Source organism: Numenius arquata, chromosome 9 (genome assembly GCF_964106895.1).
Source record: "Numenius arquata chromosome 9, bNumArq3.hap1.1, whole genome shotgun sequence".
Taxonomy (NCBI): domain Eukaryota; kingdom Metazoa; phylum Chordata; class Aves; order Charadriiformes; family Scolopacidae; genus Numenius; species Numenius arquata.
Window position 1 is genome coordinate 17,231,734 of NC_133584.1, and position 27,862 is coordinate 17,259,595.

General features: G+C 39.3%; 1 protein-coding gene across 1 annotated transcript; it reads left to right on the plus strand.

Moving 5' to 3' along the window:
* Positions 1–443: 443 nt before the first annotated feature.
* PCOLCE2 (procollagen C-endopeptidase enhancer 2) lies at positions 444–27,453 on the plus strand. Its single transcript, XM_074153387.1, has 9 exons — positions 444–704; positions 1,868–1,976; positions 9,667–9,922; positions 11,600–11,724; positions 14,788–14,924; positions 19,712–19,866; positions 23,186–23,269; positions 25,141–25,308; positions 26,886–27,453. Exons 1-9 carry the CDS (start codon positions 613–615, stop codon positions 27,014–27,016), a joined length of 1,257 nt encoding a protein of 418 aa, XP_074009488.1. The 5' UTR covers positions 444–612; the 3' UTR covers positions 27,017–27,453.
* Positions 27,454–27,862: the final 409 nt, after the last annotated feature.

Genomic DNA, 27,862 nt, shown 5'->3' on the forward strand with positions numbered 1-27,862 from the left:
AGTATCTTTCACAGCCAGAGTGAAAAGGCTACTAAAATGGGTCAAGATTACCAACTGGTAAACAAAACGAAGCGTTCTCAGTTTACTTTAGAATTTAAATAAAGAAGAAATTTTAAAGTAGCGTTACTATTTTTTGAGCGCTGGCGAAGCTCTACACGGTTGCACAAACGGTGACACTGAGTTCATTCATGGTCGGGACAAACACTCCCACTGTGCCACCTGAGGACAGGGCGCAGGGCGCCGGCAGGAGGCAGCGGGGCTCGGGGCTACCCCGCTGCGCGCCCCCTCAGACCCTGAGGGCACAAAATACGCGGTGCCGGGGGTGTCCCCCGGGGGCCCAGGCTGCAGCACCGCCGCCCTCCTCCCCCGGCAGACACCGGGGCGGGGCTGGGCACACCCGGGGGAAGGGGCAGCCGGCAGCGCCCGCCGCGCCCCGCGGAAGGAGGGCGGGAGGGCGGCACTGCCGCTGCCCGCCACTGCCCTGCCCCGGGGGCGGAGGGCCGCGGAAGCCTTTGCCTCCTCCCCCGGCCCCGGCGCACACGGGAGAAGCAGGCGGCAGCCGGAGGAGCGGCTCCGCGGCCCCAGCCCTGCCCCAGCCGCCGCCGCCCGGAGATGCCGCCCGCCGCCCCGCGGCCGCCGTTGCCGCTCCCGCTGCTGCTGCTGCTGCTGGCGGCGGCGGCGCGCCCCGCGGCCCCGCCGCACAGGTACCGCGCCTCCCTCCCTCCCTCCGCGCCCGCGCAGCGCCGCCCCGCGCCGCTCTCTCCCCCTCCCCCCCCCTCCGCGGGAGCGGTACCCACCGCGCGTCCGTGGGGTGCGCGGGCAGCGCCCGCGGGTGTTTCGTAGCCCCTCGCTGCATCGAGAGAGGGCACGGGGGGGCGCGGGGTGGGGGGCTTTTTTCACGGAAACAGCCCGCTGCCAGAGCGGCAGCCCCGTCCGCGTAACATAACATGTAAAAGAATATAACATAACATTATAATAAATATAATATTATAATAATATAATAGTTAATAATATAGTATAATAGTAAAATTCCTCCCTGCTCATGGTAGGGGGATTCCCTGCCCATGGCAGGGGGGTTGGAACAAGGTGATCTTTAAGGGCCCTTCCAACCCAAACCATCCTATGATTCTATAAATGATAATATAATAAGCGATAAGATATATAATTCCAATATCTAAAGCTCAGCAGGGCGTTCCCTCACCCTCCGGAGTAAGGCTGTGTTTCTGCGCTGGGGTTTTCCAGGGCTTCCCTCAGCCCAGCCCAGGGCAGCCGGAGCAGGGAGTGGACACCTGACATTTTTAATCCCTCTGCATCGTCACACCAGTAAAATCAGAATGGACGTTTCGTCACCAGACCAGAGTAGCAGGACTTGTGTGCATAGTGGATTATGTTCCTGTGGTATAGAAAACTTCCAACAGTGACTTACCTGGTTAAAATACCTAAATTCAAAGCATAGAAAGGAATTCAAAGTTATTTTTATTACTGTGCTATTTTAACTACTATTATATATGCTATAAAAAATAATTACTAATGACTTCTTAATATTTTTTTTCATTTTAATACCAATTTGCAATAAGGCATCACACCACCACACTTTATGAATTAAAAAAGGAAGGACCGATAAGTCTGTAAACCCAGATTTAAGATCCAAGTAGTTAACTTTCTCTGCACCTAAGTTTGCGTGTTAAATTGTATATTCTATGTCAATAATGAAATTATGAAAGTAATGAAACAAATGTTTAAAGTTAGCAATGTTTTTAAGTATTTGTGTTTTTAAGTATAAGACAGTCTGTGCCTCTTTGCTATTATATAAAGAATAAATGAAATATATTTTTAAATTAAGCACTATTTTTCCTATTATTCTCAGGCCTACATTTGCATGTGGAGGAGTTGTATCTGGAGAGTCAGGGTTTATTGGGAGTGAAGGATTTCCTGGAGTCTACCCTCCAAACAGCAAATGTACTTGGAAAATCACAGTAAGAATTTTTAATATCACAAAATCAGTGCTGCAGACAATGAAGAGCTACTTGTTGTTAATGCCAGTGTTTTCTATGGGATAATATATGTGCAACAATGAACTCAGTAACTCAGAGCAGCTCAACTATCTGCAACTTTTTAGGGTTTCTGTAATACGATAATAGTGGCTGAAATAGAGCTGACCTTGCCTAATGTCAGAAGCAAGTTTTCATTGACTTCAATAGGTACTCCTCTAATTGTTTTAAATTAACCCACTTGAAAGCATTTACTCTTTCAGTCACTGCAGAAAGCAACAGCTAGTTAGATCGAATGGATTTAAAGTAAAGCTTTAAGGTGTAGATAATGAAAAGCAAAATTTGTTGGCAAGAAGACACAGAAAGAGAAGATGTTGGCAAGAAGGCATAGAAAAAGTTTCAAGCAAAACCAAAAAATTCAGACAGGTTTGCTTGTGGTGTGCTAATAACAGTGTTGTGCCAGCCGGGACATCTGGAGTACGTCATACAGCAGGCTGAGAAAGCAATAGGAAAGCGTTGTTACATTTATAAATGACCGCGCAAAAGCATGCGGTACGATTGATATTTTGATGCTGAAATGAGACTGTAGGGCAGAGACATCCTATTCATGGACAGCAAATGCCATTAAACAACTAGGACTAAAAACTTCAGTGCTGGATGGGTCCTTATCAAGGGACACAGGGAAAGGCATTTGAATAAATGATTACTTTTCCTCGCATCTGCACAAATGAAGCCCTCCAAAATTTCCCACCAAATTTCCTCTCCATTTTTTAGGCACAGTTCACTAAGAACTCCTGTGACATTCAGGTCTGGACTATGGGATTTACAGCAAAAAAAAAAAAAAAGTATAAGAAAGCATAAGAAAATAAATTAGTCTGTGTGTTGACAGGATCACTAGAGACAACTTCAGTTCAGAGACTGCGTTTCAGGTTAGGTGTTGGCAGTAGAATAGGATGTCACAGGATAATTGTCTCCTGCTACTATAGAGATGCTGACGCAAAGCAGGAGACATTGATCTGTTTACAGTGTTCCGTTAAAATGACTCTCGTACCAAACGAGTGATGTAATTTTAATCATTTTATCTGAAGGATCCCAGTGAAGCTGAAACAGTTGCTTTATGCACCTTTCTGTTGCGTTATTGTTAGGGCCAAGCTAGAGGTTACCCTTAATCTGTGACTGACTTTATCCAGGAGAGTATGATGTGAAATGCAGCGTATGCTCATAAACTTGCTTCCTGCTGTCGAGGGGCTGAGATTACAGCAATTAGCGTGGCCCACCTTACCATCTGAAGAGCAGATGCAAATTGCATTTGGAATCATATACACAGGCCTTAAATAAAAGGGAAAAAAATTCAAAGTTATGTTACCAATATAACTCAGTAGTACATCTTCAGAAGGTCAACACTGAATCTAGAGGGAAATAATAATTTTGATTATAACAGTATAAAGTTTTTACAGTTAAAAAATTCAGATTACAGATAGAGGCACCACTGAAGAAGCATTTACGGAAGCATCCCTTCATCATATCCTGGGTGTAGAGGGAGAAGAGAACAATTGATTGTGTTTAAAAAGTCCATACAGAAGGGTTTCATTGCAGACTTAATGTGGCTGTTGCCAACAAGACGCGAGCATCCCGGTTAGCCTGGACACTGTGAGAAGTGTTACCACAAAGCAGAGCTCTGTCTGCACTCGGGCTTTATTGACCATGGGAGGAACTTGATGGCTCCTGGAATTTCGTGATCATCATGATTCCCACTTTTCTGCAGAGCTGCCATCTACTCCTGCTTTTCAACTGCTGCATACCCATTCTCTTTAGCTCGCCCAAAGCCGGAGAAGGGCTGCACAACTGTAGTAGTCCAGGCTTTCTGGTGCCCCCGCCACATTTAACCCCCATTGGACAATATTTTTCACTAAGTCAAGCTGATTTTTGTCCCCATCAACTGGGTAGAACATCTTTTGGATGTGCAGGAAGGATGTGGGGAAGGCAGTGACTACAGAACTTGCAAGACTAAGCCTGCATCCTCTTTAAAAAGAGATTAGTTTACCAAACTGAGGGAAAGTGGTACACTAAAGGTCTGGTTAGCATAAATTTAAACAAGAAAATCCTTTCACCAGATACTGCTGCGGCTCAGAATAGCTTGTGATAGCACCCAAGAAAGGCAGTTACACTGCTATGAAGAAATATGCTGTAGTTACTGTTAGGCTTCCTCATTTAGCATCTGATCTTAGAAGGTGACTAAGACTATTTGCCTGTCCGTTTTAGCCAAGGGCTGTGAACACCTTCCTGAAAACACTATGCCTAATGCAGGATCTGACAAGTCTGCAAGACTGAAAGAGACATTGATTCCCTTTGCCTCTGGGTCACAAGAGGCATGAAGCTGTTGTTTTCTCAACTACAGGATCTCATCGTCTATAGAAGAAATCCACAGAGAGGCAGAGTGACAGCTAATTCATTATTTAGAAGAAAATAGGTTTAGAAAATGTTATGGGTAATACAGGTAAAGCAATGTAGCATTCAGGTATCAGCTGAAATCTTTCCAACTGGTTTCCTAAAGCTAGAAGAGTCTCTCTAGCTCAATTATAGTTCTGTTATTTCAAGAGACTGGGACTTTTTCAGCTGGCTAAAGAAAACAGCTTCTCTATTCTAAGAGCTCTAAGAAGTGTTCAGCACATGCTTGTGGTTATATTACAACCTTGGCAGACTACCCAGCAGCTTTTAGCTGGCTTTGCTAAGAAGTCGTTTTTACAGCTATTTCCTTTTGTATAGTAATGTATATAGCTTTATCTAAAATATGTCATATACATTTACTTTTAATACTCTCTAATCCTTCTTGGCCATTGCCTCCCATAAATGTGTCACATAGTCCAAGAATCTGGACTGCTGTCCGGTGTTTTTCTGGCAGACTGTGTAGTTCCCATAAAACTCTAACAACTTTATGTGCAACAATAATACTGAAGACTGTCAGAGTTATGTAAGGTTATATTTTTATAGGTTCAGGAGCCATGTTCCAGCAGGTTTGCTGACAATAAGCAAGGTTTGAAAAATTGACTTATCAGGGGAGTTGGGAATCTGCCCTGGGGGAGCGGGATATTTTAAATCATTTTCTCTACGTTTTAAGCATTCATTTTCCCACATCATTGTGAATCAGCCCTTCCAGTGAAGAACAGATTTTTACACATGGTTGTATTACCAGAAAAGAAATAGCTGAACAGAATCTAGTGCCTTTGTCAGGGAGAGCAAGGTAATACAAATTTTTTAAAAAATTGTTCCTTTGTGGCTGGAGAGGATGGAGCTGGGGAACAAGCGACTGGGCAGGAACTGTGGTTCTTCCCAGGATGTAACTCCAAGTAACTTTCACATTCATTCTCAGTAGAAAGAAATAGTATGTTTGGTTTGAAGGTAGCTCATGTATTTTTCAAGTCTACCTAGGACTGCTATGGCAAAACATACAATCAGCATTTTGGTATTAAACATATACCAAAATATATTAAACCCATATTCAATATAGATTTAAAAATTATGCAAAATATATTCTTAGAAAGTTGGCACTTAAGCTTTTCCCCACCAAAAAAAAGATTATTTTCAAAGCAAATAATCTAAACCAAGTAATTTTGAAAAGTGGGACAGTTTGGGAATCCTCCCCAGAAACTGAGAGAGGCACAATGATGAAGAGGGCTTGTGTCCAGTCAGAACAACCACAGAAAAACAGCTTAACTACTTTAAATGTAAGTGAACTTTGATTAACGTTATATGAAATACCTGCAATGAATGGTAACCAAAAAGAATCTAGGGACCTTATTTTGTAGTGGCTTGTACATATAAAATAGTCATGCTCTTTTTAATAGTCTACATGGATGATTTTAGGGAATTATGCTCTAGAAAAATTCCCCCTAGAAATTCGGGGAGTGCTGTTTTCCTTTAGCCTTCCATAGCAGTAAGGCATCACTTCACAGGAGTTTAGCATCATAATTTCTGATCCTAAAGAAGTTCATAGAGTTAAAATAAGAAGGGAAGTAAATGGCAAGCATGGGTTGGTCACCCTCAGTGTGACAAGGAGAGGCAGAAGCTAAAGTGCCTGTTTTTTTAAAAGATACCAGCTGGATGGATGAAACAGAAAAATAAGGCACACCCTGCAGGGGAACCATCACATATTCTTCCTTTGACTCCTCCCCTCCACCCCCCTTTTTTTTTTTCTTAAGAGCTGCAGTTCCTTCCAGTTCTTCCTCTGAGGTATCCCATCATCTTACTGCATCAGGCTCGGATGTGGCTCAAAGTAAACAATACTGAGTCATGCTGGCCCTTGCTTTCTCCCCTGTGTGTCTCATGGAACAATATTTTAAATGTCTTAGGATAAACATTGGCAGGTTTTAGCATATTAATTTTCAACATTTAAAAAAGGGAAATGGTAGAAATTAAATAAAAGCATTGTTTTGCGAAGATGCCTGGGTTTAGGGTGGGATTCCTTGGGAGTAGCTGCAAACTGGAGCAGCTGCTGCCAGAATGTGGAGCCACCATCCTCTGCACTCTTTAATGTCATCTGCTCAGACCACAAACTTTTAATTAGCTTAACATGCTGGAAGAAATTTGATATTTTTGTGAATAATGAAAAATATTATTCGAATAAGCAATGACATTTTTTTATAAAGTAATGGCAGTAAGTACTGACTGTGATTGAGGGTCCCAGTTCACACATTTCTGTAAATGACTTATCTCCTCAAATTCAGCTAAATGCGAGCCAGGATTATTCTGACAACTGAAATCTGGAGTAGGCTGCTTGCAAACATTCCTGACCAGAGGGCTGAGTTTTTCCTACCCATTTGCTTACAAACTGTCATGAAACAAAAACTTGGAAACTCAGTCCATCTATGGGGAACAGTCTTGACTAAGATCAAGTAGGCAGAAGCTAGAGATATTAAAAACTATAATGAAATATAATTAGATAATGTAATGAGGTATAGTATAACAGTCAGCAGTGGAGAGAGGAGAAGGAAACATACAACACTGCACAGAATTACTTACACCATGAAACAGAGAACCCAAGACTGAGTGAATGGTTGGCTGGCAGTTGGGAGTTTGGCTGCTTTGCCAGCAGCCCCTCCTCTTGAGCGTGGGTCAGTCCCAGGTCCAGGTTCCCCACGCCCCGCTTGGGGCAGCACAAGAGTCCCGGGGGTAGGACTGAGTGCTGCGAGGCTGGTGTGAGCAGAGCAGCGCTGGTTTATTGTGCTTGTGGGACAAAGCTGTCAGTGAGCACCATCAGCATCACTCAGGGATAACCACTTGGCTAGATCTAAATTCATCTCTACAAGGACAGCAAAAAGATCTTTTCTTACCCCAGAACCAGCCACTTCTCACATTTCAACTTCCTTCTTCAAACTCAGGGAGGGGTAGGTGTCTTCAAAGAAGGAATTCAAGCTGAGAAAGTAGGGAAAAATCGCATAAGCACTGACAAAACTATTTAATCAAATATGATAGAGCAGCCTGTGCTCAACTTCCAGAAACAGTGGAAGAGAAAGGGGAAACTTCTTTATGATGGGTAACTAGTAGCAAAGCTGCAAGACGCTGTAGCAGAAAATGTTGGACAATCTTAACTGTAGGCATGACAACTCAGTCTGTTTTAAAACACGATAACCTTTAAAGATCACCTCATTTGGATCTTGTACCAGTTGTACAAACTTATGAGTAATGAGCGTTCCACCCCAAAAGAGCATATTCTATATTACATACATACTTGTAGAAAAAAGGCTGCTTAAATTTAACTGCCTAAATCTGACTTTATCTGACTAACTTTACAACCAGCGTTTTTGAACTCATTTGTCCAGTCACATAGAGTTTGTAGAATCACCATAAATAACATTCAGACCTTCTGACAGGAATACCAAATTCCTTTTTAGCTCTTTTTCTGTTAAAATGACCATGTCTTAATGCTTCTTAGTGACTCGGAGCAGAAGACAAGTGAATGCAATAACGAGAGGTTTAGTTATGAGAGCAGTCAAGAAGTCATATTGCTTTCATGAGGTACCTTACAATATGACTATGCATCTGTACTGGCCTTATGCTGACTAAATGTACACGTGGGTTCTGTTCTCATACCAGCTATAGGGCTTGTTCCCTTCCATAGTGTGAGTTTTAAAACTAACATCTGGTTTTGAAGTTTTCTAAAACATAGTCATTGTGCTTTGGAATTTCGGGGTAAGATTAAATGAGTTTTGTGGTTTTGATGTAGTAGTAGTAGTAGTGATGTACATCAGCACAGGGAACTGAATGCATTTTTGAGAGAACTTTGAACAAGGATTAAAGGAAAATACTATGAAAGCAGTGACAGGAACTGCAGCGGGGCTGGTCAGCCAGTGTGTACGTGGGTCTCGGGCAGTTGAAAACAGCTCATGCAAAAGTCTGTCCTGCTGCAGGATCAGTATCAGCCCTGGACATAAAAGCAGCCACAAGAATGAGTAACCTTAACATATCTACAGCACATTTTTCACTACATCTAGATCTGCTGCCTGTATTAGTGGGTTAAATGGTCACTTCCAGCTGTAGCACTTCCATCTATATCTGACAAGGCATTTTTAACTGTTGAAACTCACAGAATTCAAACACTGTTTGACAATTTCATATAAAAACAGTTTAGTTTATCTCAAACTGGTGTTTTAAAATGAGTCACTATTAAGGAAGGAAAAAATTCATAAACTCTTAAATAAAGTGGCTTAAATATGGACTTACTGCAGATATATTAAGTGTGAGTTATATATTTAAAGCAGAAAACAATAGGAGTGTCTCAGTAAAATAGAACAGCTGCAATTATTTTAATAGGTAACCACTCTACCAGGCTACGAATTGAACACAGATAATTATACTCTGCCCATCTAGGGTTCCTCTAAACTTTAAAATACTGTTTTCCTTGTTCCTGTCCTGTTAAATAGCGTTGAGTGCTTTGTTAGAATGCTTTTTCACTTCTCAGTACGCTGCTTATTCTCTTAAAAGCTTGCAACTCTATCTTTGTAAACTATTATGCTTTCTTCATTTACATCCTTCTAAGTACTCTTGCCTCTTTCACAATGTCCACAGATGCAGACATGTAAGAAGATTTTCCCTGTCTTATGTTTCCTCAGATGTTTCAGAAACCAAAACTCTTTTCTGTATTGAGAAGACTAATGGTTTATAAATGTAAGTTGTGTGTCAGTAAATAAAAATTAAAAAAATCCTTCAAACAAACTTTATGACACAAAGCAACAAGATAAGAGAGGCCATTTCAGTTGCTCAAAACTGTAAATTGCTTGCTCCATTTATTTATTTATTTTTTATTAATCTCATCCTCCTCACCTTACTTAGTGGCAGGGAGCTGCATGGCTGATTGCGTACTTTCAGCAGAAAATAAGAGAAATGCCAGGCTGAACTCGGTGGTGATGGTATGTAATCAACTCTATGAGCCTGGCTGGGTGATACTGTGGATCAGGAAGAAGATAACGACCACAGAGATGACCAGAGCTTTGTTTTTATCATTGGTCCAATATGATTTTAAAAACCACTCTGCCTGGAGTATAGTTGATGTATAGAGCTTACCTGGTGAGAAGTGGAGGATATGCAAATACTCATGCAAATAGTGGGGTCAGATAGATATGTGGTGTCAGTCACGCTTCAAGATATATCTCTCCCGCTTTCCCTCCTCTCTTTGCAGGTCCCAGAAGGAAAAGTGGTGGTTCTTTCTTTTAGGTATTTAGACCTGGAAAGTGACAACTTGTGCCGATATGATTTTGTGGATATATACAATGGCCATGCCAATGGACAACGCATCGGCAGGTTCTGTGGTACGGTGAAACCAGGTGCCCTTGTATCCAACAGCAATAAAATGTTGGTGCAGATGACTTCAGATGCTAATACTGCTGGAAGTGGATTCATTGCGAAGTTTTCTGCAGCAGAACCACACGAAAGAGGTAATTAACAATTATGTATGTCCTGAAGACAAATATAACTGTACAACCCTATGGAGAATCACATTAATGCTTAAAAAGATGTGATGCCAGAGATATTAGGGATTGTGCTGTTCAATGTATTCATTAATTATCTTGCTTAGCAAATAGCAAAGTGTAACTGTTTAGCCATCATAGTTAAAGTACTAAAGAGGAGGGCTAACTATTGTTAAGAGTTGTGGAAGAACTGCACCTTGTAGCAATATGATAATGGATAGTCAATAAAATGGCAGATGAAATTCCATATTGATAAATGTTGCAAGTAAGGAGAAAACAGCCTAACTTTATGCACAGTACAGTAGGCTCTGAATTGACTTTTACCGTTTAGGAATGAGATCTTACATTTAAAACAGATAATTTATGAAAACAGTAGTTGAGGATCAATCCAGTGCTCAATAGGTATCAAAAAAGAAACAAACTTAACAATTTTTTGAAAAGGGAATAAAGACCAAACAACAACAAAAAAAATTATGCCACTACAAGTCTATAATGCTGAATGAATACTGTATGCCATTCTGATGTTCCCATCTCAGGACAGGATATAATAAAACTATCAGAAGCAAAGACAGCAAGTATGATAGAGTTGAGGAACATCTACACAAAGACCAGCTGCACAGCAGAGACCTCTTCGTGCTGGAAAAGGGAAGGTCAAGGGGAGTGTAGGAGAAGGGCTCTGAGGTCATGAGCGGTACAGAGGAAGTGAACGGGGACCGCGGTCACTGTCTCTTCTCATACAAATCCCAGATGAGCAAGTGGCTGCAAAGGAAAGGAGGGGGTGATTTTTCTCAGCAAGCTGTTAAGTGGTGGAGTGCTGTGCCAGGGGACATTGTGGATTGTCAATTTCTACGTTGGTTTTAAAACAATTAGAAAAACATAATGAAAGAAAAAATTGTTAGGTATTATTAAACATAAAGGCATTGTCTTGTGCTTGGGAAGGCCATGAGGTGCGAGAGGCTGGGAGGTTACAGGGAGGTGGTATCGCCCTGCTGAGGGACTCTTTTTCAAGGCTTTTTCTATTAGCATGATACCAGACTAGACAGGTTGTTGGGCAGAGGCAGTGCAGGTGATGAGTAGTTCATTAGCCCTTCAGTTGTATCCCTGTACTAATAACTTCTGGAAAGATAAATTAAACATCTGCGATGTGACAGAGTTAATTTAATGAAGAAGGTTCATAATCATATTATAAATAAGGATTACATACCTGATATGGATTTGTAATTTGGGACTAGGAGGAGGAAATACGGAGGAAAAAACCCTCTCCATCATGGGCTTTCCACAGGCCGCAGTTCCTCAGGAACGGCCGTCAGCCGCGGCACAGCTTCCCCACGGGCTGCAGGGATCCTGCTCCAGCACCTGCGGCTCCTCCTCCTCCAACTTTGGCCTTTGCAGGAATGCTTCTCACTCTTTTTTACCCCTCTCTTCCTCTACGTCTGGCATTTTCTCGGGGAATACGTTTTCCCGGAGGTGCCACCAGCTGAGCTAAAGGGCTCAGCCGTGTCCCGGGCCATGGCAGAGGCGGCCAGAACCACCTGGGACCGGCTGCGTCTCCCTCGCCGAGGCCCCTGCAATAAAACAAGGGCGTGAGGCGGGTTACCTGCCTCCCTCGTGCTCTCTGGTCAGCACGGTGCGCTGTACTTGCAGGGGATCAGTACTGCGGGGGACGACTGGAGAAGCCGTCGGGGTCCTTCCAAACGCCCAACTGGCCGGAGCGAGACTACCCAGCAGGAGTCACCTGCTCCTGGCACATCGTCGCCCCGAAGAACCAGGTAAGGCGCTGCCATCGCTCTGCCGGCTTCCATTGCCACAAGGACTTAACACCTCAGCAACGGCCTGCTGGCACGGCACGCTGCCCGCCCCGCTCTGAAACGATAAAAATGCTGTCTGGCTGATGTGGAAAGCTGGGTAAAGCAACATAAAGCAAGGAGTGCAGGCACCCCTGCGCTCCAGCGATACCCACCGTCCTCTCATGTATTACCTGGCTCACTCCTTAACTCCTGTGCTTTCTCAGCATGGCGTGTCCTCTCTTCTCTGCGTTGATACATTCCCCTAAATTAAACATTTTAAACCATCTGTGACTGGTGAGGCTTTTAAAAGATATTTTTTTTAACATGATTTTGTTAATTAACAAAACATCATGCAAATTAAGTTAATGGCTAATGCTAGGTTTAAGTCTAACAACACTTAGAGCATTTTTGGTGTTGCTGCAGTTTGTTATTGAGGTACCCTGGCAGAGCTGATTGAATCTATTAAAAGCAGAAATTATTTTATTCTGCTTACCGTACAGGGAATATATTCAGATGTGTCCTGCACAGGGATTTTTACTTTTCATAAAGTTTGTTTAATTTAATATTTTGCGGGCTCCATCTCATAACATGTTTAATTAGCCAGATGCCATCAGAGCATATGTCACCACTTCATTAAGACTTGAAGAGATGTGACGGCGGACCAAAAGGGCTCACTTGTCACCACACACAGCAAACACAAATGTGTTCCCAGCGCTGCAGGGCTAATCTCAATCCTAGCTTCACATTTTCTGGTTGTTGCTGAGCCATCTGCTCTGTACCTTGGCAGGACGTATACAATGATTGAATGTCAAACTAAACTCGCGGAGCATGTTTGGTAGGTTGCTTTTCTTACCCACATCCAGCTTTTTAAATTCCTCTACATGTAAAGACGACTTTCTTCTTAATCTTCTGCTCATGACCGTAATCCTCCAAATAAAAAAGCTGCCCCAGATAAATATATTCTTCAGATCTTTCATACTTTCCATTTACCAAGATATCTTCTCCCTTGAACTGAAACAGTATGTCAGCTTAGTCTTTCCTGTACTCCTCTTTAATCCACATTCCTTGCTTGCTAGATACAGGTCATTTAACAATCCTATAGATAAGGTTTTAAAAATCACTGCCTATCTGTTAACTGCAGATTACTTTGGTTCTTTCCAAACATCTCTAGATAAGCCTAAAAACTTTTCCTAAGCTTATAGAGAAGATTTAAGGAAGGCTATATAAGCATAAAAATAATGGCATTATAGCCCGTGCCTTTTGAAGATCCTGTTCCATAAATCTACAATTTTCCGAATACATATTTTTTGTGTACTGCAGTAGTGGTTGCTTGCTTGCAAACGAGGCAGAATTTTGACAGTGACAAAAGCCATTTTTGAGGAAGTAGTGAATAAGCACCTCTCCTCAAGTGCACATGAAAAGCTGCTCACATTTCCATCTGCCAAAGTTTAGGTGCTGTTGTCTCTACTTCCCTTTCACAAGCATGTGAGCGACAAAACAAGGCACTCTTTTCCTTCTAATACAAACCAATAATTACTTCATTTATTGCAGAAGATGGAGGAGCTTCTCAGGATGGCAAAGAGCTTCTGTCATTAAATACTTCTTTATTAATACAAAGTGCACTTACGAACAATAGTAAAGTAGATATTATGGCCTGCTGTTTTGCCTGCACATGGAAAAACTTAGCATTTCTGCTCCCAGTTGCATTTCCTCTTTCTATGTCATCTTTTTTGATCACAAGTGTATTACTCGGATAGGTACTTCCACTTAAAGCACATTTTTTTCTTCATGACAACAAGGCTTTTGAAACAAGCCTGTTACTCACCTCTGAAACCAAGTCCCCCTAGGTTATTCATACTTTATGGGAAACAAAATGATGGTTTACACATCTGAATAGTGCAAAAGCATATCCAGGCAAAACTAAGACACAGGTGATAACAGGCTATAATTACTATGAATGTAGAACAAGATCATTTTTACTGTGGCAGTAAATTAAATAAAGTGTATGTGAAGTACAAATGACTTTTTTCTTTGTACAGTCGTAAAAGATTTAATATCATCTTTGTTTGAGACAGACCTTTAAAGAGAAATCCTGCATATCTACAGTCAACACAATTAATTGCTGTCATTTGAGCCTCATTTGTGCTATTTATGGGATGCTGATTTAAATACTGTTGTGCTTCATACAAAGAAGCAACCAAAATGCAGATATTACCCCTGTTTCAATCGTGCAGTTATGTTGCATTTTCCTTCCTTGCTACACACAATTGACAGAATCATACTGCAGGACTTCGTTTCAGAGTTGTAAATTCCATTTCTGTTTTCTTGTCTTGTTTTTCTTTCTTAAGCAGAAAAGTCCATAAATAAAAGTCATATTGGAGATAACAGCAATAGTACTGGAAATATTACCTGCGTACTAGTTCTCACTTATGACTTGTAAAGCCCTGACATATGGAAATCGTGTATGGAAACACAATTCTTTACTTACTTACTTTCTCTTGGTTTTAGTCTTACTATATACTCATTTTCTTTCTATCAATACTTTTGTACCTTTTTATTTCTGCATCAAGTAAACGGCACTGGCAACCATAGTGATTCAAACCCTGCTCTTAACGAAGTCGGTGAAATGGCTCTGACCAACTTTTTTTACGCTTGCTTGTTCTTTAGTATATCTTGAATGGTATAATTATGCTAAAAGCCCCTTTTCTGTGGTTGGTTTATTTGGTTGTTACAGTTATTTTAAATGCAGCATAACACCTAACAATTACTATCCTGTTTTCATTCACCTGTAAAAATAACTTTATCAGAAGTTATTTGCATATATTTAAGAATAAAATGTTTTATAGAGTATTAGAGTCGTATGTTGAACGTTTTGTTGAAGTCACGTGGATTAAAATACTTTACTCCACAATTAAGTGGATTATGGGCTTTTCCCTTATGGAAAGAAAAATCAATCTCTTCACACGAAGAGATCACTTGCTATAAGAAGCACTAATAAATTCTGCATATCAAAACTTTAATGAGTTATTCACACTTTCCCTGCAGCTAATAGAGTTAAAGTTTGAGAAGTTTGATGTGGAGAGAGACAACTACTGCAGATATGACTATGTTGCAGTGTTTAATGGTGGGGAAATCAATGATGCTAAAAGAATTGGGAAGTACTGCGGAGACAGTCCACCAGCGTAAGTAACTTTCTTGAATTATGAACTTCACTACCACTGTGTGTCATTTTGCTAACAGTTCTGTACTAGGCTTCTGAAAGATTTTTATTCTTTTTTTAAATTAAATATGACATTTTGTACCTCCAGTTGAACTTCCAGTAGTTGCTTAGCGTCTTCTCTCTCCCTCTATGACTAGCCCTGGCTCCAGCCTGTGTTCTGTCCCTCAAGCCTCATTAGAGCACTGTCTAATAACACCAACGTTAATGCTACTGATATTGGTACACTACCAATATTAAAGGTAGCTGAACACTACCATCACTTAATGTGTATGTTTTGATTATAGATACTGAAGTACAAGGATCCAGCTGAACTCTCTAGCCCCTTGACTCATTATTCACTTTATCTGACTCATCCCCCTCTCAGCCACTTCCCTTCTGCTGGTTCCCTGGCTGCTCCTTGCATCGAAGCTCACCATCGCTTCCATCTGTGCCAAGGCACGTTCTCTCATGGCACAGACTGCTTTCCTGTGCGTGCTGGCGAGCACAGCAGGCTTTCACCAGCTTTGCTATCAAATTACTGCCCCTAAATCCCCTCAACACCCCTCCCCCCCCAACCCACAACTCTCTTATCCCCTCAAAACCAATCCATCCCAAGCCTCCCAGACTCCCCAAAACAACCCCCAACCCTGCCAATGGCACTGTAACTATATGCTCAGGTCTAGCAAGAGTAGATTATAATTATTCATAAAAAAGTGGGCAAGGATAGTAATTTTTAGCTCTTCTTTCCCATTGTTCCTCTTCCATCAAGCTTCTTAAAGCTGAGTAGCTTTAGAAGATGAAGACAATGCATTTTGTTTCAAGAAATACAAGCTATTAAGAAAGAAAATTCATGGAGGTGTGTGACTAGACTTACATTTCAGAAGTGGCAGCTACCAGCTGGTTTGATTCCCAAGAGCAAAGAATTGTGGTGCAGGGGGAGGAGGCAGATGCCTCAGCCTTCCTAAGCACAGCTTGCTACACTGAGATTTACTGTGAGGGGGTTTTTGTGCTTTTTGTTTGGTTGGTTTTTTTAAGGTTATGTACTATACCCTCAGGAGACAAGAGGGGAGGCAAACATTCTGTAGGGCTCTTTTAAAAGAGTCTTTTTAAAGATTTTTCTTCTCCATGCAGCAGCTAGGTAATAGCATGACAGTGTTAAGCAGAGTAAGGTGAGGCCTACAGAAATTTATTAGAAAATTGGCAAGAATCTAGTTAAGGGCAGGGCTCCACCTGAAATATATTAACTTCAGTTTCCTTAAGCCACCTTAAGCTTTTAGTCTGGAGTTACACTTTTTCTTTTTTTTTCTTTATTTCTGTTTTTTTTTTTCCGATTTGAAGCTTTCTACGTAAAGACATTTATTTTCAGGGTTACATTAATTTCTTTTCAGGCCCCCTTCTTGTAGTAAAGTTAGAAAAGCTGCTCTATAAAAAGATACTGACAATGTAGAGTCTTACAAGTAAGATTCTTCTTTAAGTGCTAGGTAATTCAGGCCACTAAAATGATGCAAGAGGCTAAGTTCTAGCTGCAGTTACGTACATAATCACTTCCTTCTTTGCAGGAAAAACTTGACTAGCAAAAGTAAACTATCTTTCCATATTACCTCCAACCCAAAGACTTTGAGATAGAGATTCTGCAAGGCAGAGTTAGTACGAGTCTTCAAGACAAGGAGGCAGGTTAGAAATCTCAGACATTCACTTCCACCTCTTTGCCAAATGACATTCTGAATTTTTCCATTTCTGCCCCACGTATCTATTCATAGCAAAGTGGCTTCATACTTTATAGCTTAGAGTTTTACCCAGAAAATATGATGAATTGTTGCCTTTCAGTGCTGTGGCACTTGGAGGGACTGCAGATGGACTGAATGGATCTCCAAATGGGTGATATGCTTCTTTGACCTGAATTGTGTAAGGATGTACTAGTTAAATATTAGTTAAAAGATCACCATCATCTGAAGCAAAAGCACCCTCCCAAAAGGAATTATATTGTAAACACTCCTTTCTCTAGACAGAATAAAAAAAGTAAACAGCCGATGACAGATGTTAGTTACATTACTTAATACTTTATCACCAGGTAGACAGGTATTCCATTGATGAGCATAGCATGAGAACCTCCTTGTGACTTTGCAGATCCATCCCTTACAACTCAACTCTTACTGCAGAACAGTAAGTTATTTACCTTCAAGCTACTGTAAAAAAATCCTATAAAACTAACAGAATCTCGTATTAGAAACACTCAACTAGTGATGTTCTGTACAAATACCTTCAGTTCCAGCCAGGAGTGTTTTGTTGTGTGCAAGTTGGATCCAAAGGGCTGAAACAAATGGACTTGCTTCCTAGTTGACCAGAGCTTAAGCCAGAAGCTTAATGATTAGAGTCTAGTTTGACTCACTATATTTGGAAGCTGTGACACTTCAGACCTTTTCCAACTAAGGTAAGAACTGAACTCTGCAAGATGAATTCCTTCCCTTGGTTCCCAGAAGGCAGCAGTGGGCACCACCCCTTACAGATGAGGCTGGTGGCCTCCAGTCCCTGGGACTTATCTGCCTCTTTCCAGCTAAAACCTAGCCCAGCTGTGCAAGTACGTTTTGCACTGTCAGGATCTTGTCTTGGCTGACAGGGCAGTGCTAAAGGAAGAGGTGCCAGTTGGTCCCAGAGAGGCAACCAGCAGTAGCTTCCTAAACCACCTCTCAACTGTGGCTCAGCATCCATCCCTGCAGCATGTCAAAGCTGTAAATTGGTCTGCCAAACCCTAGTGGGCTTCAAAATACAGATATTTTAGTATGGTCTTTGTGCAACAGGCAAATAACAGCAGAAGACTGGGCTCAGACCCTGGCCACATAGCTTAGAGATGAGATTTCCTGTTAGAGAATGTTAGAAGTGTCCTGAAAGCCAATTTTAGGTTAGCATTGCTTCCTAACTAGAGATCCAATGTAGAGCTTGAACACAGTCACTTTCCCTTGCAGAGCTGTATATAGGCAGCTTATATATCCAGTGAAAGGAGAAAAATACGGCTCTTCGGGATTTTCCACTAGCTCTGCAGAATTCTTCTCAAAATTTATCAGCTGGGTTCAGAAAAACAGTAAGGACAAGACCAATGTTGTAGAAGAACAAGAAATCATGGTGTATAAACTGAATTGTGAAGCAAGCCTTCTATAAAGAGTACCAGTTGTGTGTCTGACACTAACTATGCAAGGTGGAACTCGCTAACCAGCAGATACAGATAACGTAACAGAAACAGTATACGTCAGAAGCATGAGTAAAGCGAACTTGAACTCATTTGGTGGTTGCAGAGATGAATTCAGATCCAACTGCAGACCACCAAGCTTACAGTGTTAACCACATACTTGATTGCTGAATAAAATTACTATGATGCATAAATGAATGGTATACATAATAATCACAGTTTATTAGGAGAAGCAGTTGCTCAAATAACCCCCTGCCTCTCAGACAAAAAGCCTTTTTTAAAAAGACGGGATACACAGACTGGGTCAGATTGTTCAGATTTGCTGTTGTAGCCCTGGTGTTCAGGAAGCAGAACAAAGCTCTCGGGCAGCTGATATTCGAGTGGCCTCCTACAGCCACAGCCTGTGTCAGCGCTGCTGCAAAGCATCATCTGTGCAGCTAGCACGGCATCTCAGTATCTACAGAATCCCAGACAACCAGGCACTTACTTTTTGGTTATGTCAGACTCGGCCATCAGAGTAAACCGATTTCTGAAACGCCTGCCAAAAAACTGGGAGATGATGACAAGTTTTTACTTCACAGGCCTGATTAAGTGTTTTGAAGAACTCCTGCCCATGAACTCTGTCAGACTGCCTGGGAAGAAACAACAGTCATTTTAGTAAAACTGCAACTTAAACCACTTTCTGTTTTCCTCTCTCCTCACCAAGATGCTTTTGCCCCTATATTTATTTTTCTTCCTCTTTCCAAAAACTGTGGTTTTGCTTGAAAAAGTTTTGTTAATAATTATTAATGAATATTGAGACAAGTTCCGTGGAAAACTCAAAAGAACGAGAGAAGTGCTGCTTTGGCTGGACTTGCATTCCGTAGGATTTTCTAACATTAGTCTTGAATGAAGTCTCATGGCACTACATCCACGTCCAGGGGCAGTTACTGTCACAGTAGGCACTACGCAGTTTAAGAATTGAAAACCAATACACTGAACAGTGCTTGTTTGTGACGTTTTGGATCCTAAGAAAATGACTCCATTCGCTCTTCAAGGCCTTGGTAATGAGTATTCAATCATTGAAAAAACTGAACGCAAATTGATAACCAAAACCATTTTATTTTTAGTGTTTTTGTCACAGCATTACAGAATCCAACACTGAATTAATTTTCTTCAGGCATTCCAAATGCGTATTATGTTTTTCATTAAAACAAAAACAAATTTAAGAAAACCTTTACTTACCTCCACTACATACTGAGGATTTCTTTAATATATTTTCCCACGGTGTTAATCTAGCCCCTTCCATTCCATGGAAGTAAAGCCTGCAATGAAGTAACACAGAAGAATTTAAAGATACTCATATTGACATAACCTTCAGGAATCAGAGGCTTAGACAATTCATCAGAATGAGTTTCCTAACACCAGTGTCTGACACACCAGTAAAGAAATATGCATTTCAGTATTAGCCTGGGGGCAGGTGCTGCATTCGGGCCAATAATTAAAGTGAAGCGCACTCTCTTTTTTTGTAAGAAGAATGCTGTTAATGTTTTTTGTCTTTGACATTCAAAACAATGAAAGTATTTTAATTTTTTTTTCTATTTCAGGCCTATTCTGTCTGAGAGAAATGAGTTGCTCATTCAGTTTTTGTCTGATTTAAGCTTAACAGCTGATGGTTTTATTGGCCATTATAAATTTAGACCAAAAAAGTTACCCGCAACTACAGTTCCACCTACTACCACAACAGTCCCTGCTACCTCAAGTAAGTTTTACTGCTTTTAATTTTATTTCTTAGAAAAATAAATTATTCTAGGGCAAGGAGGGGATTACAGAAAAATGTAATAGAAAGTATATTAAAAATTACAGTTTTATGGTTTGTTAGTATTTCAAATGTTGCGGGAATTAATTAAAATGAATACACTCAAGGGAGAATCTACTTAACATTATTAAAAGAAAATCTATCCAGGCAAGAGTTCAGTGTAACAGTAACTTGCTCTAGCTGAGAGAATTTTCCCATCTCTTCTCAATTTTTCAGTTAACTAGCAAATTCCATAGAAGAATGGATGAGCAAAATTCTTTTGAGTGTGAAGTTCTAATTATTTCAGGAAATAGTTTTATTTAAAGGAACTGTTTCTTCTATACAAGTTAATATGTAAAAATCTGACCATATTTTTCTTCATATAGTTATTAAGGTCAAATAAAATTGGTACAGAAGCCACCTGAGCCCTCTTCAGATCCTGTCAACATGACACTCTCCTAGAATTATTTTTGTTTTAAAAAATTCAGTGATCAGAACTTAAAGAAATGTGTCAAGCTAAAAATAAGTTTCCTTTTAAATTTAAGACATGTATGAAAGATCAGAGAATGTCTCTGAAGGTATTGCCAAAAATACCTCATTATTGAGATACTGAAGGATAAATTCTTACAATTTCTATAACCTGACTGAGAAAGATTTAAGATACAGTTATAACAGGAAACCAAATTATTTATGATGTTTTTGCAACACATAACCTGATTTGTACTTGAAACACATCAAAAGTCAGGACAGCAACGACCTGTCAGCAGGAAACCAAGAAGCTGTGGTGCTTAAATACTGATAATAAAAGGTATTTAAAATAGATGAAAATGAACATTATAAAAATGAAATCATACTGATCTGTGAATCATTCTGATGTGACTGCTACTCTAATAACAAATAACTTATATTTCTTCACTATAAAGCACTTCCTAACAAAGTTGTTAGTTCAAACACTTGGTCTCAACTAATCCAGGCTGTCTGACATCTCACGCTGGATTTGTGTTCAGGGTTTTGCCATTGAGTTTTGCTCTGTGAGCTGTTTGTGTGTACTTGACTAATTAATTCCAAATAAATTTTTATGACAACATCAGTGTTAGAAAATAAAAACAATGCAAAGAGAGAGAACAACAGAGGGAAGGTGTTTAAAAGGACTTGTCATGCAGACAGAAATAAGAATTCCTTTCAATGTCTGATCAATTATTCACGGTTTAGGCATTTCTGATCTTAAAAACAAATCAAAGCACACCAAACCTCTACAGTTTAGTTAAATTTCTGATCAATCATTTGCATTCAGAAGTGTCCAGTTCAAATAGACTTAGCTTATTATCTTGCAAGTCATACCTGTTCAAACTTGCACAGAACTCCAGGCATTAATGAAATATTTAACTTTAGTAGGCATTTTCAGGAATTACCTCAGTCTCCATCTTACGTAAAGATATCAGTACTTGAAGAAATAAATACACGTTATTTAATACATTAATAAAATTAATTAAGATTAATCCAGTACATATGGTTAAGGAATTTTTGGTATCTACCATACTGGCATGCACCTGTGACTCATCTACCCACTACATTTCTTATCTTCCTACTATGGACACTGAATTAAAGATTCAAGGAGCATTAAATTCTAATTTTTTGGTGTGCTGCACGTAGCATTGAGATAGGAGGTACGTACCTGACCTAGCAACTGACACGGTGAGACAGGAGAACTAATTAAATGGCATGACACCCCACCAACTGCTAACTGTAATTTAAAATAATAATTTGAAAAATTATCATTTAGCTTAAAGTTCTAGGAGCTGACATAGTGTATTGTTTCTACATTGTATTCTACAAAGAAGTCACTTTATAAAAAGCAACTCAGCATATAATTAAAAATATTTTTAGAAATACACACTGGTAGGAAAGAACTGTGCAGACGCATCAAGGCAGCGGCAGTGATGGCAGTGGAAGTTTCACTCCCACGACCATGTAGATCTGACTGTAGGACTGAGACTACATCATGTAGAGTATGACTAGATAGGCCTCCATAGACATAGTAACTTGCTCTTCAGAACACTTTTCTTTGTAGGCGGCACTTAATCTAAAGAGTCTCATTGAATACCAATCATGGGAAGTCTGAAAAAAAACCCACACAAAAGAAACAACCCCAAATCAGTGAAAAATATGGGGTCCAATTTTTAAACTTTTGATTCAATGTGTATGCAGATCTTCTAACAGTCATGGGCATAACAATGAAGACAAAGTAATTTTAATGCCATTCAGTTGAACCTCAGAAACTTGCAAAATTAAAAAAATAATCAATTCATTCAATTAAAATAGAACTAAAAGTGTCAATTACTGATTGGAAAATTAATCAGTTCTTTTTCAGAAAGTATAGGCTGGATAAAACTTCTGTAAAATGCTCCATTCTAAAGAAAGTTAAAAAAAAAACAAAAAACAACCAAAACACAAAGATATTCTTCATAACTAATCTAGTTTTTCCTGGAAATTAGGGTTATGTAGGGGTTTGGGTTTTTTTTGATCTGTTGGTCTCAGCTCCATGTTTCCAATAAATATGAGGTCATTGACCAATTCCAAACAAATTTGAAAAGACATAAAAGCCTCAAAAATACTGCATTCCAACACGCTACGTAGAAAGGGTGAGCTGAGTAAAGTACAGAGACTATTAACATCCACCCAAGGAGGAAAAAAAACCCCAAAGTGTATTCACTTGTTTATAAACAAAGCATTCCATTTCAGAAAGGAAATGTCAACCCCTTATATTAAACACATACTTCAAACACTATGTTGGGTTTCAAAACATCATCGGTAAAAATTATACAGTACTACATGTCATGAAGCTATGTGAAAAATTTAGAAAAAAAACCTCAGGAATTTGAACGCTGATCTCTTGCAGCACAGGACAGTAATTTCAGATAAGAGGCCACCCCCTCCCTCTGTAGTGTTACTGTAATATAATGTTATGATACTTCAAGTGTACTGCTAGGGCTGTATGGTAACAGGCAACAGTGCTAAATAAGTTACATATTCAAGATCACACTGCAATCAAATGTAAGTTTTCTGTAATATCCCATTCTATAAGATACATAACTGAGACACATCTGAAAAGACGATAATTGGAGGTTACGGCAGAGAAAAGGAATATTATTTTTGTGGTGTTCATCCCTTGCAAAACCACATCTAGTTAATATATATCGTCATCTTTTTTTTAAGCATATTGCTTTGCCTTTGTATCAAATACCTCATTTCAATTTCAATTTACTTCTTTCTCTTCAAAAAGTTGCAAAACCAACAGTTGCCCTGTGCCAGCAGAAGTGTAAGAGGAGTGGGACTCTCGAAAGCAATTACTGTTCAAGCAACTTCGGTAAGGAAGCAAAGTTTGTTTATTTTTAATTATTCACTTGGCACTGTGTTTTTAGACTCATAGGAATTTTACCAGATGTAGTTCTGAGTTATCATTAATATACAGGCCATATTTTTAGACCATCTTATGTGTGTATCTGACATTACTATCTGTGTTTTACTCAATACGTTCTTGGAGATATTCCAAAACACGCACTGCACATATGTCTGAAACAAACATACTTTCTCAATCTGAAAAGCAAATGACAATGTAAAACAACCTCTTACAGGGAAGTATTGAGTCAATTACTGGAATGTCATCTGTTTAACCAGCCAGTACACACGTTCTGCTGTACCTGCTGACTATTCCACAGTTCAGTTTACAGACTTCCAAAATATTTTTTAAACGAAATGAGAAGGCAAGAAGCTTACAAGCGTTGCTTTCCATACACAGACACAAATCACTCAGGAAAAATGGTGTTTGCTGTATATTTGGATGGCATTGTCACTGCTGATTTATTCAGTTATGTCTGAGTATTTTCCCATATTAATACTGGAAGCTTTTTTAATCGCCTACATAACATGCCTAAAAAAATTGATGGGACAACTTCCCTCCCCACCCCCGACCGCTTTTTGTTTGTTTGCTTGTTTTAATCTAACTAATTTTATAGCTAATCCCATGAGATTAGAGGAAATCTGCTGTGTCAGGAAAGCAGGGGCAGCTTTGCATCATTTCACTAGAAAAACCGTCGAGGGCTGTGGCTGTACCCTACAGCAGAATGGAGTCACTGCAGCATGACCCCTTACCGCTCTTGACCACCAGCCTGTTTCAGTTTGCAAGTAGTACAGGCTGGCCCAAGACCAAAAGAAGCAGGTAGGAAAAAACCACCAAAACGGTCTCTTACTGACCACACCTCAGCTCTTGTGGTCGATGGTAAATGACTCCATATAAAACTCGTTCTTTTTCCTCTAGCATCAGGATATGAAATCACATTCACTCTTACCTTTTGTCAAATACTTGAAATTTTTCAGTCATTTCCATGGCAAGAGTAAGAGTAACAATATTTTATACGCTACTGTGAATGCAAGTGTATCCTAAAGTAAGAACAGAAAGCGTGCTGTTTGTAGAGTATCATTTATTCCAAGTTTATTTGCTGACATAAGGAATTCAGAAAAGAAGAACTATTTCATCATGTATTTCATTTTTATTGTTTCTAGAAATACAACTGCAATACCCAGCATTTTAACATCCACGGTTCTCTTTTGCTTGAACTTGGAACATTCCCATTTAATTTAAAGCTCTTGATTAAAGAAAGATAATGCGCACATTTACAAAAATTACATGTGCACATGTACACATTTACAATTACATTTGCTGAACCCAAAATGTGGATTATGCAGATTTGTAAAATAAATCTGGCTGGCAATACTTGATAACTGAAGATCTAATTGATCCTAGGGTAGAATAGCTTATTTACAAAAGGTGATCTGAGAAGAAAAAAATTGCTAATAACATTTACCATTCCCTTTTGATAAATAAAAATGGCCTACAAGTTAACCTAGTCATCCTACGGAAAAAAAATGGTATCTTTATTTTCATTAGTCATTAAAAGTAGTATCAAATTGTACTGTTTAATTGCAGTTATCAAGAACTAGAACTGGGCTTGCAAGAGACTGATACATTCTAGGAAAGTTTTATATTTGGTGCCACCAAAATTTATTAGTAGTGAGTTATCTATTACAGGTGATACCCACATTTTTAGTAACTATGTCCAGTATTGTTTGTTTCCTTATTATGGACTAATATACTTACTCAGTTTTCACGATGCCTCAAAATTTATGTCTAGAAAATAATAAAAACGTATGAAATTTATGAAATGTCTTTTCTTGTAGTAATAACTGGAACTGTAATCACAGCAATAACGCGTGCTGGCAGTCTGCATGCAACAATATCAATCATTAATGTATATAAGGAGGGAAATTTAGCAATTCAACAAGCCGGCAAGAGTATGAGTGCCAAGATTATTGTTGTGTGTAAGCAGTGTCCTCTCATCAGAAGAGGTAAGTACACAAAAGTAACTGCTTTGTGTGTTTATAAAAGACAACAGTTTTGAAAACTGCTATTTGAAATATCAAAAAATCTGAAAAATTGCAATAATTTTTTCTGTAATCAGCAACTAATATTATAATCAATTTAAGATAAAAGTGACTAGTTATCAGGGTTTATATTGCATTTTTCAGTTTTACTTATAATGGACTAGACTCACTTAAAGCAAGAGTTTGAAAAACTTTTTTTTTAAACCCATGTGATATACAGTAAAATCTGATTTGGTTCTCTCAAATGAAGCTCAGTTAGATTTTGGTTTTGCATGTATGTATGTTGGAGCTAGTTTGCATACACAGTGATTTAGAAGGGGAAAACAACAGCATGCTAAACCTAGAAGAGCAGTAGGTCACAGCAAATGACAAAAATCAACGCTTACCTGTTGTTTCTCTCCTGTATACATCTACATCATACCGTAGAAATACTAGTAGGATTAACCCAAATCTGTATCTGCAAACAGCCAGTACTTCTATAGCTATCTTAAACAGTATTATACAGAGTACAGCAAGCAAGATAATTTCCAGTTAAATCTAACAAGGGCTACCTACATGGTGTTACAAGAAATACTGAGACTTTGTTTTGTTAAGTAACTAACTAAAAAATAAAGGAGTTTTCAGCTCTGCCTCCTGAGTAAACAGGTAGAAGGGGAGAATATAAATGGAACCATAGCAGGAAACAGTCAAAATAATTTAATAAGCATCAAAAAAAGCCCTGATAACATTCAAGATAGTACTGGTGTTTAAGCATATTAATGCAAAGTAGGCAGTACCAAAGTGTAAAGTCCCTGTTAGAAACAAGCTTTTGCTTTTACCTTTAGTTCTCTAGAAACTAGACATCTCTCTGGAAGGCATAATAGCAGCCTTGGTGGAACAATTTTTTTCCTTTTCGGCAGATAATCCTGCTGGCTCCAAACCACACAGTTCTGTTTCTTCTCCTAAATCGCCATGAATTATTGAATAGCCATTACTTAATATCCAAACTTTTCTGCTTATACCCCTGTAACACCACTCCTTCCAGCCTAAGCCCTTGCAAACCCCTAACCCTTCTAAGCCATAAAAACATGCAAATCCATCCGATTTCTCCGAAGCCAGGGAATGAAAAGACTTAAGTGCATTATCCCTTAAGTGCATTATCCTACAAGCTGAGCAAATGAGAAAATATCCAAAATGAATGAGACACGTTCCACTTTGGGTATTAGTTGCTAAGTTATCCAGCGTTTGTGTTTCTAATATTATGTTTCTAATGTCTTTCGGACTCATTTAAATGACAGTCTACATTTAATGAATATCTCCTATGTATTTAATTATGTAGTAGATGCTTAGCTATGTATCTATTCAATTTTTATGTAACTGTACTTTACTGTGTAACAAGCACGCAAAGGTGGGTAAGGAAGTATAGGCTTTATATAGGAAGGAAAAAAACATTAGAAGGCATTGGTAACAGAGCGCAAACAAATAGAGACCACAAATAAAGAACTATACTTACCAAATTACGACCCGGATTTCTGTCTTGTAATCGCATCTCTCCTTTGTAGGTTTAAACTACATCATTATGGGCCAGGCAGAAGAAGACGGTAGAGGCAAAGTCTTTCCCAACAGCTTTGTCATGAGTTTTAAGACTAAGAACTCAAAGGTCCTAAATGCCTTGAAAAACAAAACATGTTAAAACTAAACTCTGCAGCTGCATTCTATCATCTCTCTTGAAAAATAATTTTCACTTAGTATAAGTCATGAAAAATACAACTGACTGTCAACACTAAGACCACGCTCACCGTTCTTCCCTCCCACACGCCTAAGCATGCCCTGGCACGAAGTGGCATCCATCCCATGTACCTACCAAGATGAGAACAGACCCTCCTAAGTCTTAAAGACGAAGACTTGCAGCACAGCCATCTGATCTCAAACATACCAAAATTCCAATTACTTGGAAACTGTTAATTTATAATTGTCCAATTTTTTAAGGAGTTGTGTATGTAAAATAAGAATTCTAAGTGCAATATTTATAGTAACTCATTTTAACTTAGCTTTTTCTCTAAAGTTTTTTATTACATGGATTTCTGCATTATTATCTGTGCTTAATAAAGTATTTTAAGATTAAATCATACACCAACTAGTTGCTCATTATGTACAAAGTGGGGCAGGCTAAACATAGAAACTGTTTTTTTGATCATTTACATGCTTTTGATGGTTTGGGTCTTGCATAGTATGACTGACACTTCCTTGCTAATTAAGGGCCTGATTTTTCTTCCACTGAAGTCAGTGAATCATTGATTTGAATAGGAACTGGATTTACTCTTCAAAGAATTAGACAACTGTAAAACAGCACCATGCTTTTTTTCTGCTGATGACTATAGTCTGGTTAGGGAATGTCACTATTAAGTTCCGTAAGGTAATTAGGGAGGAAGGTAAGAATTAATTTAGTGGTGGTAAAGTACACATGCAAATAGTTTAAATTTTTGTTTCTACTGTGAAAGGACAGACAATAGAGCAATGCTCAGCCTGGCACCAGTAG

What these genes read in the sequence shown, in the direction of transcription:
- PCOLCE2 (XM_074153387.1), top strand. Translation starts at nt 613, where the DNA reads ATGCCGCCCGCCGCCCCGCGGCCGCCGTTGCCGCTCCCGCTGCTGCTG. An exon ending in TGCGGAGACAGTCCACCAGC is followed by an intron (nt 14,925 to 19,711) that starts GTAAGTAACTTT and finishes TTTCTATTTCAG; the next exon opens with GCCTATTCTGTCTGAGAGAA. An exon ending in GTGTCCTCTCATCAGAAGAG is followed by an intron (nt 25,309 to 26,885) that starts GTAAGTACACAA and finishes TCTCCTTTGTAG; the next exon opens with GTTTAAACTACATCATTATG.